At 34.5% G+C, this 17,315-nt stretch overlaps 1 protein-coding gene across 1 annotated transcript in view; it reads left to right on the forward strand.

The window, feature by feature from the left end:
• Positions 1-588: 588 nt before the first annotated feature.
• CCDC102B (coiled-coil domain containing 102B) overlaps positions 589-17,315 on the forward strand; it is a gene marked incomplete at its 5' end in the record, with an annotated part of 224,382 nt that continues 207,655 nt past the window's right edge. The window contains 2 exon segments of the mRNA XM_082668129.1: positions 589-615; positions 618-661. Coding sequence (XP_082524255.1) covers positions 589-615; positions 618-661 — 71 coding nt within the window.

Raw genomic sequence — 17,315 nt, forward strand, 5'->3', positions numbered from 1 at the left:
GGGCTGGAGAGCTCTCACTGGGGGCCCTGGAGACGACAGCTCACAATTCCTGCCAACATGACTGAAATCAAAGGTTTTGACATACAGTTTTGTATCTTGATTTCTATACCCAAATAGTTTATTAATTTTTTTTTTCTTTTCTGGGGCAATCTAATAAAGATCAGCTTGGACCAGTGATGTTTCCTATTGTTCCTGTAATCTGCACTATAATCTTTCTTTAAATCTTTTGCAGATAGATACGGTATTAGTTCTTGCTTTGCCATTTTATTTTTTCTATTACTATTGCAAGTTATACAGATTGTTATTAAACACACTGGTGGATGAAGGGGTGGATGTTTCTCCCTTTTTCACTTACAGTACAGTTCAAATAGGTTGTGTAGAAAGTATTGGATAACGATACTGAGTTAGGGAACATTAAAATGATTTCATTTTGGATAGCTCACTTGTGATCCACAGAGAGTGTTGTGGTATTGGTTTTGATAAAACTTCACAACCAATGGGAATCTTTTTTGAGTTAGTGTGGAGTGGCCGTAATGCTGGAAATAATCCTGTTGGCCAAGACCCCAGAGCTATACAGATGAGAAAAGGATGCCGGAAATTCTGCTGTTTACATATGTGTCTGTAACACTGAGCCGCTAGAGCAGCCCAGCAAGCCCAGAGGGTAAGATGCTTAATAACCTTGTGGTTTTCTATTTAATTTTTATATTTTCCTGCTGGGGCAGAGCATGTGTTATTCTCAGAGCAAAGAAAAGACAGTTGCTTATAAGATGCAGAACTACTGTAGGTCTGGGAAACAGAGGGATTCAGTGTTTCTTCTTAAAGTGGACTTGATTTCTTCCCTCTCTCTTCCATTTTCCACATTGGTATTCTTTATCCTGACAGCTTGTCATACATTTCCTGTTTTGTAAAAAATAACGGTGTACTAACAAAACTCAGGTAAGATTTTCAGCTCTAAATTTAGACAGTAATATATTATGTTGATAATAAAACCTTGTTTTGTAGTTCCAAATGAATATGAGTTAGTCAATGTGTTTGAAGTAATCTATATTCTTAGAGTAAAAATAAAGTAGAATTATTATGCAGATCCTTATATTTATGCCTCATCCATTTAGAGTTATTTTCATTTTGCTGGTCCTCATGATAAATTCCTGTCACTGTTAGCAGAAAAGTATACTTCAAACTTAGCATTAATATTGATTTCTTTATATAAACTACCTGGGTAGTGTGGAGGAGAAGAGACATAGAATATAATAATAAAATCCTGACCATAATAAAAGGAAATGTGTGTTTAGAGAAAGTAATTACAGAACTAAGGAAAAAGGATCTCTGAAAACCGTTGGGAAGTATTTGCTTATGTTTCCTGCAAAGACAAATTATAAAATAAATGTTAAATGGGTAAATCTGTTAAATAGAAATATAAAGGAGATATTCTTTTAAAAATACAATTATAAACATGTAAGTAACATGGCACTGAAATACACAATGATATTTCTTGATATTCTCATTTAAATAAACACTAGTTTTCCTTTTTTCTAAAATCATCTGAATGCACTTTTGCTAATATTTTTGTGGGATAGGGTATTGTTACAACTTTTGATTAAATATTTTGTTAATCATTTTATTGTCAAATATCCTATTGTCATATCCTTTAAAATATCCTTTAAATATTGTTAAATATCCTTTAAATATTGTCAGATATTTAAAGACATATAAATTAGTCTTTAATTCGGACTTTTCTCCATATTTTTACATAAGCATTAGATTAGAAAGGAATCTTGACAAGTTAGTGATACAATATTTGTATGTTTTGTGTGATTTTGCAATATTGATTTAAAATATCAATGTCTTTGAATATTTAGAAAAATGTTTAATATGAATTGTATTTTCTCCTAAAACTTTAAAAAATAATTTTCTTGTGAAATAACATCATTTAGTGGTCTCTCTTGCACTGTTCATATGTTTTCATTGGATTCAGTATTTACTTGATCATTGGGACCTAGCTTCTTGGTGCCTCACTATGGGTGTAGCCTTGAAATTTATGAGGGTTTCATCTAATTATTAGAGCCACACATATAATGGCAGTAATTCTTTACGACTGAAAATGATCTCAGGCCACTTCTATTTGAAGAAGCATCATATCTCCTGTACTTGTATTGCAAGGTCAATTGAATTCTGCCATAATGCCAAAACCTTCAAAATTCCCTTTTTAGCAAGATTTTAGAGAAGCCTTGAAAGAAAAGTCTGGCTGCCTGAGCTGAGACTTAAAAAATCAGTGGAACTTGGATAGTTGTTGAAAAGCAAAAAAACTCTTCTGTTCAGAAGTAGTTGGAGCAAAGGGTTTTGAGGCATAAATTAATATACAGCCAGGTAGGATAGGGATGAGTGATTCCCCTCACTGGAGCAGAAAAAAATACACCTTGTGAGTAGTAGACATTGTGCTCAATAGCTAGAGCAGGATGGAGTTGTGGAGCATCTTAAAATTCACACAGATTATATATTATATATTATATATTATACAGTGGGGACAATTGCAAATTTCTGAAGACATGGAGTATTTCTTCTTCTCATCCTCTGCTTCCTCCTTCTTCTTCATCATCTTATTCTTCTTAACCATTATCTTCTTCGTTTTCATCATTGGCATACTTTCAACACATGATTGTGTTTCTTCTGTGTTCAAGGTAACTTACATACCTATCTACAATTTTGATAGCTGTGTGATCAAATGAACTTTATTTTACATATTATCTTTATTTTACATGTGAAAAAATCTGATGTTCAAAAATGTTAAATGATTTCTTTAAAGCCACAAATATAGTAAGTGGAGCCAGGATTCCAGACAATGTCTTTCTGGCTCCAGAGCTATTCCACTGTGCTGCACTGGTATTTTAGGGATGTGAATCTGGCTGGAGTTATTAGCAGGATGGTTTGGAATGGGCATTGGGGTAACAGAACTCAGGGAGGGGCGGTGAGACACAGGCAGATCAATTCCAGCATGTGTAAACCCAGCCAATCACAGTCCTCTCAGGTGGTCCACTCTTGGCATTGGGAATAGAAAGAAGAAATTGATCCTGAAAATAAGCAGGTTTTACATTTAAATTCTGTAATATGCTGTTCTCATATTCATCTCTTATGCTTTCCTCTCTCTTTTATTTTCTTGAATGTTGTAGTCATATTCAGAGAAGATATATTTTGATTTCTCAAAGGAAATTTCATCTCTGATTTTCATCTAATATTACTGATTCACAAATGAAATATGTGAAATGACTGGAAATGATATTGGGATTATGCTGACATTCCTTTGTTTCTTTTTGATTCATGATATGAATGAATGCCTAGTGACCACACCTTCTTAAAATTATGAAGATGCAATTATTACCAAAAAGAATTATCCTATAAGTTTTATTTCAATGGGTGAAGAAAATTTAAAATTTAAACATAAATTTAAAATTTATGTTGCTAATAGATAATTTTGAGAACAGTGTATGTATAGTAAAAAGAATAGAACCTATTTATCAACACTTTCCTGTTCAAATATCCAAACCTTAAATGTATTATTTTGCTTTTCCTCTAAATAGAATAAGACTAATCTCTGCAATAGCATTCATTTTCTTCTCTTCTATTTTTCAATGTTTTTAACGAAATAAAATTAGAAAAGCACCTTATGTTATAATAATGAGTTTTGAATAATATGTATAATTTCTATGATATCATTTTATCTTTTAGCATCTTTATTGGAGTATCATTGCTTTACAATGGTGTGTTAGTTTCTGCTTTATAACAAACTGAATCAGCTATACATATACATATATCCCCATATCTCTTCCCTCTTGTGTCTCCCACCCTCCCTATCCCACCCCTCTAGGTGGTCAAAAAGCACCGAGCTGAGCTGATCTCCCTGTGCTATGCGGCTGCTTCCCACTAGCTATCTATTTGACATTTGGTAGTGTATATATGTCCATGCCACTCTCTCACTTTGTCCCAGCTTACCCTTCCCCCTCCCCATATCCTCAAATCCATTCTCTAGTAGGTCTGTGTCTTTATTCCCATCTTGCCCCTAGGTTCTTCATAACCATTTTTTTTTTTTTAGATTCCATATATATGTGTTAGCATACGGTATTTGTTTTTCTCTTTCTGACTTATTTCACTCTGTATGACAGACTCTAGGTCCATCCACCTCACTACAAATAACTCAATTTCATTTCTTTTTATGGCTGAGTAATATTCCATTGTATATATGTGCCACATCTTCTTTATCCATCCATCTGTTGATGGACACTTAGGTTGCTTCCATGTCCTGGCTACTGTAAACAGAGCTGCAGTGAACATTCTGGTACATGCCTCTTTTTCAGTTATGGTTTTCTCAGGGTATATGCCCAATAGTGGGATTGCTGGGTCATATGGTAGTTCTATTTGTAGTTTTTTAAGGAACTTCCATACTGTTCTCTATAGTGGCTGTATCAGTTTACATTCCCACCATCAGTGCAAGATTGTTCCCTTTTCTCCACACCCTCTCCAGCATTTATTGTTTCTAGATTTTTTGATGATTGCCATTCTGACCGGTGTGAGATGATATCTCATTGTAGTTTTGATTTGCATTTCTTTACTGATTAATGATGTTGAGCATTCTTTCATGTGTTTGTTGGCAATCTGTATATCTTCTTTGGAGAAATGTCTGTTTAGGTCTTCTGTCCATTTTTGGATTGGATTGTTTGTTTTTTTGTCATTGAGCTGCATGAGCTGCTTGTAAATTTTGGAGATTAATCCTTTGTCAGTTGCTTCATTTGCAAATATTTTCTCCCATTCTGAGAGTTGTCTTTTGGTCTTGTTTATGGTTTCCTTTGCTGTGCAAAAACTTTGAAGTTTCATTAGGTCCCGTTTGTTTATTTTTGTTTTTATTTCCATTTCTCTAGGAGGTGAGTCAAAAAGGATCTTGCTGTGATTTATGTCATAGAATGTTCTGCCTATGTTTTCCTCTAAGAGTTTGATAATGTGTGGCCTTACATTTAGGTCTTTAATCCATTTTGAGTTTATTTTTGTGTATGGTGTTAGTGAGTGTTCTAATCTCATACTTTTACATGTACCTGTCCAGTTTTCCCAGCACCACTTATTGAAGAGGCTGTCCTTTCTCCACTGTATATTCCTGCCTCCTTTATCAAAGATAAGGTGACCATATGTGCGTGGGTTTATCTCTGGGCTTTCTATCCTGTTCCATTGATCTATATTTCTGTTTTTGTGTCAGTACCATACTGTCTTCAGTACTGTAGCTTTCTAGTATAGTCTGAAGTCAGGGAGCCTGATTCCTCCAGCTCCATTTTGCTTTCTCAAGATTGCTTTGGCTATTCGGGGTCTTTTGTGATTCCATACAAATTGTGAAATTTTTTGTTCTAGTTCTGTGAAAAATGCCAGTGGTAGTTTGATAGGGACTGCATTGAATCTGTAGGTTGCTTTGCGTAGTAGAGTCATTTTCACAGTGTTGATTCTTCCAATCCAAGGACATGGTGTATCTCTCCATCTATTTGAATGATCTTTAATTTCTTTCATTAGTGTCTTATAATTTTCTCCATACAGGTCTTTTGTCTCCTTAGGTAGGTTTATTCCTAGATATTTTATTCTTTTTGTTGCAGCAGTGGTAAATGGGAGTGTTTTCTTAATTTCACTCTCAGATTTTTCCTCATTAGTTTATAAGAATGCCAGAGATTTCTGTGCATTAATTTTGTATCCTGCTACTTTACCAAATTCATTGATTAGCTCTAGTAGTTTTCTGGTAGCATCTTTAGGATTCTCTATGTATAGTATATGATATCATTTTAGAAATGTACTATGTACTATTTTAGAAGCTTGCTGTCACTTAAGTAGGCTGTATTGGAGCAATACCTTTTGCCAAGCATCCAAACAGATAAAGATAGTTGAAATGTAAAGATTCATCCTTTTAAAATTATCATTACTAAAAGAATAAGTACATTTGTTGTTTCAAATGCTTTGGTCACTGACTCTATGACATTTTATTTTAATTAAATATGTCTAGGCTGAATTCCAAGATGGTTTTCCAAAGAGGGAATTTTGTATGCCCCAGTCCTCAGTGCCGTCACCAATTATAGATGTTCAGCTGTGATCAAGTGTGAATTGAGACTTTGGTTATAAAAAGGAAAACTGGATAGGTATTTTATTGGAGAAAATCAGCCCATCAAAGAGAAGATGGGTTGGGCACAGGGCCATTTCATTGAAATCAATAGCTTTGCAGAGGATTATTAATCTTATTATATGTTTAAGTATTATCTTGGTGATTTATAGTCAATGGTATTTGCCAAGAATTGCTGTTATGTGTAACAAAGATATAAAGATATTTGATGTTAAAATTCTGATACAAGCATTTTTTTGGTAGCTGAAGACAGAGATATCCTTAGTATTGGGTAGGAAACATGCTCATTGCAGAACTTACCAATCGTATTTTAACCCAATGCTTGCTTTTAGTTTGCGGAATTTAAGGTTAAAAAAAATAGAAGTGAGTCTTTCAGTCACTGACTCATGAACATATGTTTCTAAGTTGCAGGAACTGGTTAGAAATGTAACATGAGGTAAAGTGACAATATTTAAATGAAGAAGAGCCTGAAGCAACTTTAGACTAGTTTTTACGGAAAGAGTTCTGAGGGTTTTTCATAGAGTCTTTCATTTCCTCCCTTAGTGAATTTAGGATTATGAAGGCATTATGTCAAAAGTTGAATTTATGATGGCTGCCAAAGATCAAATGGCCTTATTATTCATATATTCATAGATTCCTTTCTTCTGTTTACTCATCATCTGAATGAGGTGAAAACATAACTCACAAATTATAAGTGCTCAGTGGAATGGTGACACTTTGTAGCAAAGGAGGGAGGGGGAGGTAGAAGTGCCAGGCAATCCCTGGAGTTTAATGTAGTTCTGGAAATTTCTATCTGTAAGCCTTTCCTAGGTAGGAGCTCGAGTAATTGCAGGGGTTGTGTAAGGATTCAGGTGTGCCTCATTCCATTTTTAGTTCAGAATCTCCTGTAGGTTTACCTACGGCAGGACTGAGTCGGACCAAAGCCAGACAACTTAGAGCTGCTCTCATCCCATTCTCTGATGCTGCCCAGGTTTCTCTGTTCTTCTTATCATGACAGAGCTTAAGTTATAAAACTTATGACTGTGTGGATTGAAAACATTGATTGTGACAATTATGATAATAAATGGACTGTAAAAATGTTGATGCTGTATGAATCTACATGCTGGTTTCTGAACTTTGGATGTGGGACTGCAATAAATTTGACCTACTAGTGCAGATTGATGGGAAAGACTCCAGTACTCACCGAGCCATAAGCAGGTCCGCTCTCTTAGAAGTGGGCTTCTCACAGAAGTCAGGGCCTAAGCTTAGCTGACACCAAAGCTCGACTCCTAGGTCTTATATTAATATATTCACTTGTCTATATCTACTCTGTGGCTGTAAGTGGTTATTGAGTATTTTTTCTATATAAATTAATGAAAACGACACATTCTAGTAACCTAGATGTTTATCAGAAACAATATCAGAAGTATAAATAATGCAAGAGGCAAACTCCCTCTCCCAACTTCTCAGTCCTGTGAAACCCCTTGATTCTCTTATTTTTTGGAAAGGGTACACATGCCTTTTTCTCTCAAGTCCCTCACCTACTTTCCACACTATTTCAAAAGTATTTGTGGCTGACTATGTATAAACATTTGTCTTTTGTAGCTAAAGATATTCACTGTAATATATATATATATATATATATATATATATATATATATATATATTTCAGATAATTCAAAGAATTAAGTTCCTGGTCATGATTAAAATGGAAGTTAACCTCACTGAAAACTTTTTCTATATTAATTATAAGAGTCTATCAGCGTCCAGTTTTCCAAGGTCATCTTCTTTAGGGGAGTCTGATTTATTTAGTAAAACTTGTAATACTTGTCTTTTGGGGAAAAAAAAGAATAGTTTTAAGCCATTCTCTTTTCTTGCAGGTTTATTCTCTTAGTGGTGAATATCTACTGTGTCTCCGACCTTGTTCTAGCAATAGAAATAGAAATGCAAACTAAACTAAAAATCCCCTGCTTTCATCAAGTGTAAATTTTAGCTAGTGAAGCAATAGAATCCACAAATTCTATAATTGTATATTAAGTAATGATAAGTTCTTGATGAAAGAAGAGGCAGGCTAAGAGGGAATGGAGAATGTGTGTCCTTTTGACATAATCTGAGAACTGCCCTCCGTCAGGGCGAATGAAAGAAATCTACCATGAGGAATCTTAGGAGGAAAAGTTATAGGCAGATTAAAAAACACTAAAGTCGGGCTTCCCTGGTGGCGCAGTGGTTGAGAGTCCACCTGCCGATGCAGGGGACACGGGTTCGTGCCCCCGTCCAGGAGGATCCCACGTGCCACGGAGCGGCTGGGCCCGTGAGCCATGGCCACTGAGCCTGCATGTCCGGAGCCTGTGCTCCGCAACGGGAGAGGCCACAACAGTGAGAGGCCCGCGTACCACAAAAAAAAAACAAAACAAAACACTAAAGTCTCTAGTCAGGAGAGTATTGTCTTTTGAAGGAATGGCCGGAAGGCCAGCAGCTGCAGAAAGTAAGCAAAGCAGAGGCAGGTGTACCGTGAAACTAATCCAACTAAATTTCAAGATAATCTTTTACATAAAAAAAAGGCCTCCTCACCCCATAATGGTATGAATCTCAGGTCCAGAAATCTCAGATCCTGGAGAATAGTTTGGAGAAGTAGCCTGTACCCAGATCATGAGACCCTCACAGGCCGCAGCAATAACTTCTTTTTTTATTGTGAGCCTGATGGGAAGTGATTTAAGTTTTTGATCCTAAGTTAAGTTTTAAAAGGATCACTCCAGCTGTTGTGGAGAATACACTGGAGTAGGGAAAAGTTAGAGAGACTGGGAAAAATACAACAGTCCAGGCAAGAGATAAAGCAGTTTGAAATAGATACTAGAAACAAAGTTGCTGAGATTATGGAAATACAGAATTTTCCAACTACGATGATGTGCAATGTGAAAAAAGGAGGAATCAAAGATGATCTTTTTAAAAAAAAAAACAACAGATGATCTTTTGGCTTGATCTGAGAAACTGGAATAATAAAATATCTGTTTGTTGACAGAAGGAGGCCAGTGGGAGGAGTAGTTTAGATTGGGAGCTGGTGTTTAAGAATTTGGTTTTGGACATGTGAAATTTGAGATACCAGTTACATATTGAAGTGGAGATGTCAGCTGGATTCATGAGTCAAGAACTAAAAGAAGATCTCAGAATGGAGAAATGATTTTGGTAAACATCAGGAAATAGGTGGTTTTGAAGGCAAAGGACTGGATGCATTCAGCTAGACATATTACCACTGGGGAAGAGAAGAGGTGCGAAGACTCAGCCCTGGAGCACTTCCACCTCAGAGGTGTGCAGTGAGACAGACCCACTGAAGCAGAATAAGAAGCAGCCACCAGCAAGGTAGAGAAGAACCATGAGAAGGGGTCTTCTAGAAGCCAAGTAAATGAGTGATCTGGAAAGATGGAATGGCCAGTTATAGAAATACTACTAATTGGTCAAGTAAGACAGGAATTTCAAGCCTGGAATTAAACATTAATTAGATTTAGCAATGTAGAAGTCATTGTTTTTGTAGAGATCTAGGCTTGAATATTAACACAGTGGGTTCAGGAGAGAATTGGATGAGTGAAAATGTCTTTTAAAGATTTTTGTTTCAAAAAATTCCAGAGAAATCGGATGGCCCCTGGATGGGGATCAAGATGATTTTTTTGTAAGGTTGACGGCATTACAGCCTCTGCCCATTGCCTGATGGGAATGATCTAGAAGAGAAATATAAACTGATTTAGTAGGAGAGAGGGGACTGTTTTCAGGGGACGCACATCCTTGAGTGTGTTAGAAGTGATTAGATGGAGCATACAAATGGGAAGTTTGGCCTTAAGGACCTGAATGATCCCTCCAAGCAGAGTATAATGGTATTAATGAGACTGATAGCTGTGGTAGAACCAGAGTATAGTGGTTGTCTTTGATAACTTTTCTTTTCTTAGTGAAATAGAAAAAACAGGTTCATCAAGAGAGATGGAAGAGTTGAGAAAGACATGGGAAGTTTGAAGACAGAAAATGTGTGGCATTGTTCAAGAGAATGGGAGAGTGAATTGATCGAGTTGGCTTGGTAGCACTAAGGGCTGGCTTGATGTTCAAGTCAAGAAGTTGAAGTGAGACCAGATGACAAGGGATGTGTTTTCTCCAAGTATGATCAGGTGCTGAGGTGCATCTATGGACCAGGCAGGTAGTTGGAATTAACCAGAATTAGAGTTTTCTAGGCAAGTAAGGTGGAGAGAATGCCATTCTAGCCAAAGGTAATTTGCTAATAATGGAGCACAGAATAGGGAGGGCAACGTTGATGTGAAGTAGATGAGAAATAGAAGGCAATAGAATCAATTTATAGGACGTCCAAGTTGGGTCAAAGAAGAGAGTTATGGGAAATATAGGAGAAGGAAATCAGAAAGGTGCTTGACATTGAAATGGGAAAGAAATGCTAACTTGGTAATGGCATCTAGGGTATATAACCAGCCAGTGGGTGGGTGAGGTAAAATTATTGGAATTAATAGGAACTGAGAGATGAGAATATTGTAAGGATAATATATATGAAAATACGTTGGATAATAAATGAAGTTTTTGTCCCTGAAAATATATTTCATTCCTCTACTACCTAATCAATTAACACAATTGGTTTTACTAGATAAGCTTTATTTTTTATTAATAAATATTTTTAAATTTACTTAAATGTGGAATACTTGCCTCATAAAAATATATGGAAAAGCATAATGATATATATGTATGTGTGTGTGTGTGTGTGTGTGTGTGTGTGTGTGTGTGTATATATGTATATATAGATAGTTAGATTTAATTATGGTAGAAACATAAATATTCACAGGTAGACAGTAATTTTAATACCCATCCCATACTGAGACTCTAAATTTTTGTTTGTGAATTTATCCATTTACCTTCTTGCTATTTTTTATGATGTTTTGATTGGTCTTACAGACTGTATTAGAGAACAATCTTCAGGCAGGGATAAGATCTAGACAGAATTTTCCACGTCTAACAAGTTGTAATCCCATAATCTTTCTAGAGGTTTATTATTTTGCCAATGATTTAGATAAAAATAAAAATAATGTTTATTAATAATGTTATTTAGTGTTCTTGGGCCTAAGTTTATAACACAACCAATATTTTTACAATTACATGTATTTTTTTTTTCTTTTTTTTTTGCGGAAGCGGGCCTCTCACTGTTGTGGCCTCTCCCGTTGCAGAGCACAGGCTCCGGACGCACAGGCCCAGCGGCCATGGCTCACGGGTCCAGCCGCTCTGCGGCATGTGGGATCTTCCCGGACCGGGGCACGAACCCGTGTCCCCTGCATCGGCAGGTGGACTCTCAACCACTGCGCCACCAGGGAAGCCCAATTACATATATTTTTAAATATAAGAAACATTTTTGTATTGTTATGAAGAAATGCTGTTACATTAAAAAATGTTTTACTGATCAATTAAAAACAAAGAATCATTTTTGTCTAAAAACCCAAGCTGTCTAAACAGCTTCCAATATATTTTAATGGGCTTTCTTAAAGCCTAGATGAGAATGTTGACCAGACATATATCCGTCGTTTTGAATGATGTCAGTTGTACTCTGGTACAACTAGTGCAGCATCACCTCTTCTGCATTATGTGACCATGTGGCAGAGAATGAAAATGTCCTGTTTATTTGCATTTAAATAACAGGCATTACTTCTTTTGTCTGTATTTCCACTATCAATAGAATGCAGTTTCCAAGCATATATTTGTAAATACTGTTATTAGTAACCATGTTAACTTGAAGTATAGATTGAAAGCCTCTGTAAGATAGAGACAAAAATATTGCCAAAATCCACGGAACATATTTTTTAAAAATCAAAGCATAATTTTCTATTTCTGTACAATCCTCTATGAAAAATAAACCCCCTTAGTTTTGTTTAGATATTCTAGAGTAGAGATGTCCAATAGGAATATTGTTCAAACAACATACACAATTTAAAGTTACATTAAAAAGTTAAACTATTGCATAGCACAGGGAGATCAGCTCGGCGCTTTGTGAACACCTAGAAGGGTGGGATAGGGAGGGTGGGAGGGAGGGAGATGCAAGAGGGAGGAGATTTGAGGATATATGTATATGTGTAACTGATTCACTTTGTTATACAGCAGAAACTAACACAACATTGTAAAGCAATTATACTCCAATAAAGATGTTAAAAAAAAGTTAAAAAATAAACATGAAATTAATTTTAGTAGTATATTTTACTTCTCAATATATTAAAAATATCATTCTAAAATATAATCAATATAAAATTATGAATGAGATATTTTACATTTTTGTTTTCTATACTGTGCCTAATTTACATATACAGTACATCTCAGATCAGACTACCCTCATTTCCAGCTCCATCTGGCTAATGACTGCCATGTAGGACAGGCCCCAGAATATAAACAATTACAAAGTATTCTCACAGCAACCATAGATCATGGTTAGGAATTATATTTATCTCTGTGTTGTAAATGAAGATACGTGTTTGAGTGACCTTCTCAAGAAACAGATTTATCCCAGGTTTTCTGATTTTGAACCCAGTATTCTCTGGGTTTCAGTATACCATTCTGATGCTGTTATATTGATATATTTTTGTTATACTGATACTGAGAAGTATGTGACATATCACGACCCGTGGAAATAACTGGTGTTAGTATGTTCTTTCCTTGCTATAATTTAAGAAAACCTAATTGGTGTGAAAAGCAGACAATGATGAAAACAACGAAACCCGGTTTCTAGGAATCCACACATTTCTTAGTTTTTTTTTTCTTCTTCTTCTTTTTATGAATTAAATGAAAGATACAAATCTGGGAGAGCAGAGAGAGAAAAAAAGTAAAAATAGAGTTTTTGAGGAAGATTTAAAATTGTGGCATTATTGGGATTACTTGGGAAACAGTTGAAAAATATTTATATGATTGAGAGGGTGAATATAAACAAAGCAAGTTTAAAAAAAATGTCGGAGTTTAATCTGGTTTCAGCTCTTTCCTTGCACATGTTTTACATTTTCTATGTTAGAGACTGGAAAGCCAGATCTGTTGAGAAATATAAACACTGGCTATTGACTTCCTGTTATTTTGACATTTTTAATGCAATTCCTTACTTGTCTTTAGTAAAGAAATAAAAAAAAACAACTATGCCTACAATAAAAATAAATGCATGAAAACTGATTCCAGATCAATTAACAATTGTGTTAAGAACTCTGTTTTATAGTTAAATTGCTTTTTTCTTTAGTGTTGTCTATTTTTATGCCAAAGGACAAAAACCAGAAACATCAGCTCTTAGAAAGATGATTGGAGAAGTTGAGAGACTCTATGTCTAAACAAATTACTAATACATTTTGGCTAAAAGGGAGAAAGTAAAGCCAGGGAAGAAGTTTTGCTAGCACATAAAGTAACTGATTTTCAAATCAAAATCTGACATTTACATCTTTAAATATTTCATGTCTTTTCTTTCAAATGAAATTTTCCCAGTGAAATCAAGATTTTGGATATATTATTATAAGACGTAGCTTAAGTATTGCACAATCACCATATTTGTTTTTCTAGGGTAAGGTATTTTCCTCCCAATGATATATCTGAAAATGGATTACTTGTTTTATATTAATTAAAATGTAAAGAATTAGAACAAAACATTTGATTGATATTATTTTTATCTCAAAAGAGTCCATAAATCAATAGGCTATAAATCTAGTGCCAGTGACTGAGATAAGAAGTCAACGTTTCGTCTAAATATCAACATGTTATTAGCTGCTGTTCTGATAATTTGTAATGAAATATATGTATATATTAATATTTCTCCTTTTGTTACATAATATAAGAATGTCCAGTTTTGAATAATTTCATTGTTCTCCTTTGCTTTTTCTATATTATTTTATTTCAGTTTTTCTGAGAGTTAAAATGCTCCTTAGCAAGAAAAAACAATTGGTTTAACATCCTTGTAATACTATAAATAAATATAGTACTATAAATGCATAGTTTTAATTATACACAAAATCAATTTCACATGTTCCTTTTATATTTTTTCCATTCATTCATAAGAGGAACAATATACCCTCTGAAACTTATGCTATTTCTATTCAGAGGTAGGTAGCCTTGTGATTTCAAAATAGATTAATGACGTGTTTTAAGGAAAAAACATAATTGTGAAACTTGGGTAGGTCCATATTCACTAATAATTTTATTTTCTCAGCGTCCTCTGTAATCATATCCACACGGGCATATAATTCAAGAACTAAATCTGACTTGTAGTAATTTGGAGTTGCCAAGGGCTTCACTGAACTCCTGCAGTTCTGCACCTTGAACATATTGCCGTGGGTGGGTATTGCAGCTGGTTTCCTGTTTAAAATATTTCGAGAACTTTTGAAAGTTCAGTTTGTTCTCTGCCCAGAGTTTCTTCATTTTCCATAAAGAAAGAAGAACTGAACATCTGTAAATATTTATATTTGGGAGATTAATCAGTAATATGTGATTAAACCCCGAAAATTGGGTTACTCTGTGTTGTAGTTTATGCAATTCTATTATTTACAGTTCTTTCAACATGTTCAAAGTAATTTGCTTTGTTTGGTTCATAACCTCATTTTGTTATATTTAAAAATGTGAACACATCTAGATCAGATGCTATGAGTGAATCTTTGGAGAAAAAAAATATCCTTGAATTTGACTTGAAAATCTGTGAGTCGTATTTCACAAGTAATCAGAATGTAAGCTCCATCAGGATGGACATTTAAATCTATTTATTTACTGATGCACCTTCAACCCCTGGAACAACGTGCCTGGCAGTTGGCAAAAATTAAACAATATTAGTTGAATGAATGCATATGAATATTCAAGGCTCAAAAGCTAAAAAATATTTACCCTTATTCTACACTAGCAACATGCAGAAATAAGTAGACATTATTGTATAGGCATATGTATGTTTTTAGTAAAACGATCATCAAAATGTATTGTTTTACATGCATTTTCTTGTTTGTGTGTCTCATTTTGCCTTTGCTTCACATGAGTTGCAGAAATCATTTCAAAACCCTAAACTGAATGAAGATAAAAGTAAAGACAAATGGAAATAAGTATAGGTACTTTAAAAATCTTAAAAGTACTATTGTTAAATTAATTAAACAGGGAGCCTGTTAGACGGAGGGGTTCTAATGTCATGGTGGCCTGTGGAAGCAAAACAAAATCTAAGTCCATTAACACCTCAAGGTTACTAAGTTGAAACCTAAGGACAGCTAATCGCAAACAGCCAACTTGGGATTAAGTTATAGCTAATCAATAATTTCCTTCCTTTGTTTCCACCTTTTCTTTATAAAAGTCTCTCCTCAGCCCCTGTCAGTGGACTCTTCTGCTTTAGCACTATCGGATTGGAGTCGATTTTTGCTGAAATAACATTTTTAATATGTCTCAATTTATCTTTTAACACTATATACTTACCACTACTTGTTTTTAATTATGTGTATTTTAGTTTGTGTACGAATTTTCCAGTCTAATTTAGAGCCATGGGAAAGTGTTCATCTTGGAACAGGGCACATCATGTACAAGAGACGTTGGCTTGAAAAAAGGCAAACAAACAAACAAAACCCTAATAGGACCAAAAATTTGGAAACAGGTAGTGATCAGTGTTTTTCAGATGATTTAGATTCTTATGTATCTGCCTTCTGCCTACCTATTTTTTTTTTAAACCAAGGAACTTATTTGTAAACTTCAGTGAAGAACTTTCATAAATGAACAGCCATTTGCATCAACGTACTCAGCAGGAGGTGAAGCCCTGTCCAGACATGGTTATGCATCACACGTATGGCTTCTATCTAACTAAAATGAAAATGTGACAGCAAAAAAGCCCAAAGTTTTTTGTTTGTTTTTGCAATTCTACAATGTCATTAGGAACAAAATTAAGGAGGAATTTACCCCAATCTGCCTTAACCTAGAAAATAAAATCTCTAGTGTTAGCGTGTTTTAGTCTGTATTAATTTTGGGTGCTTTCTGAGTGCAGGTTACTCTATGGGTGTTTATAAATTTAGTGATTTTTAGAGAGACGTTTCTTGAAGAATTTTCCTAATTAGGAAGACTAAGTATAAAACCATATAGTGCCCCACGGAAACATTCAAGAAAACAGTTTTCTTTTTGTGTTGATACAGTGCAAACTTTAAGAAAGGGGGAATTTTGGAAAAGATAGCCTAGGTGATTAAGTGATTGAAAGGTAGAAGGCTTTTAGGAGAGATGATAGGTGATGATCTTGGGATTTCATGAAGCATGAAGGACAGCAATCTGACTTTCACAGGTAGGGAGAGAAGCTGAATTAGATAATGAATATCTGAATCTGGAAGAGACAAATATTAGACTGAGTTTGACTTTGATGAACTGAGCATATTCACGTAAATGGGTAAATGATTTAGTCACCAAATATAGGTACCTTTTAAATTTTCCACTTTGGAAATAAATATGATTCTCCTACTGACACTGAATGAAGTGAAACTCTCATGAGGGATAGTCAAAAATATACTTATAGTGTTAGATTTTCATCTTCACATGATGAGTGCTTAATCTTTTATTGTTAAACACTCTAGTGTTGAAAATAAAGGAGATTGCAAAAGCTTAAGTCATGGTAGATGTTTACAAAAAGGAAAATAAGCTTTTCATATTTCCATTAGGAATTTTCAGTATTTTAATGGGACAATATATTTGAATAATTTCATTTAAAATAGATTCAAAATCCACATTACATTAACATGTCAAATAGTCTTTGTTCTACTTTATGAAAAGCATTATATTTTTAAATGTATGCTGCGACAAAAATTTAAATGTTAACCAAAGCATTTATTTCAGAAAAATTTTTCCTTTTGAGTTCACTGAGCTTTATAATCATTTAGAAATTATGGCTATATGTGATCACTGAATTATAGAAGTTGTAAAGCATCAGAAAACAACTTTCATGTGGTGGTTAAGATAATAGAAAAGCTTTTTAAAGAACATAATAAGGAATTGAAATAGTTTCTCTATAGGTTAGCATTACATATCTGTAGAATCTAACTTATGTCTTTCAGATGTTGAGTATTAATTGAATAGATTGATGTTTTGAATAAATCAGAAGGAGTAAAATACAAAAAGGAAGAAAACATTAAGTGTGTAATGAAAATTCAAGCATTTTCTATTTTTTTTTGTTTGTTGCAGAATATTTGGGAAATGCATAAAAGCA

This window comes from Grampus griseus, assembly GCF_964374135.1.
Source record: "Grampus griseus genome assembly, chromosome: 12".
Lineage (NCBI taxonomy): Eukaryota > Metazoa > Chordata > Mammalia > Artiodactyla > Delphinidae > Grampus > Grampus griseus.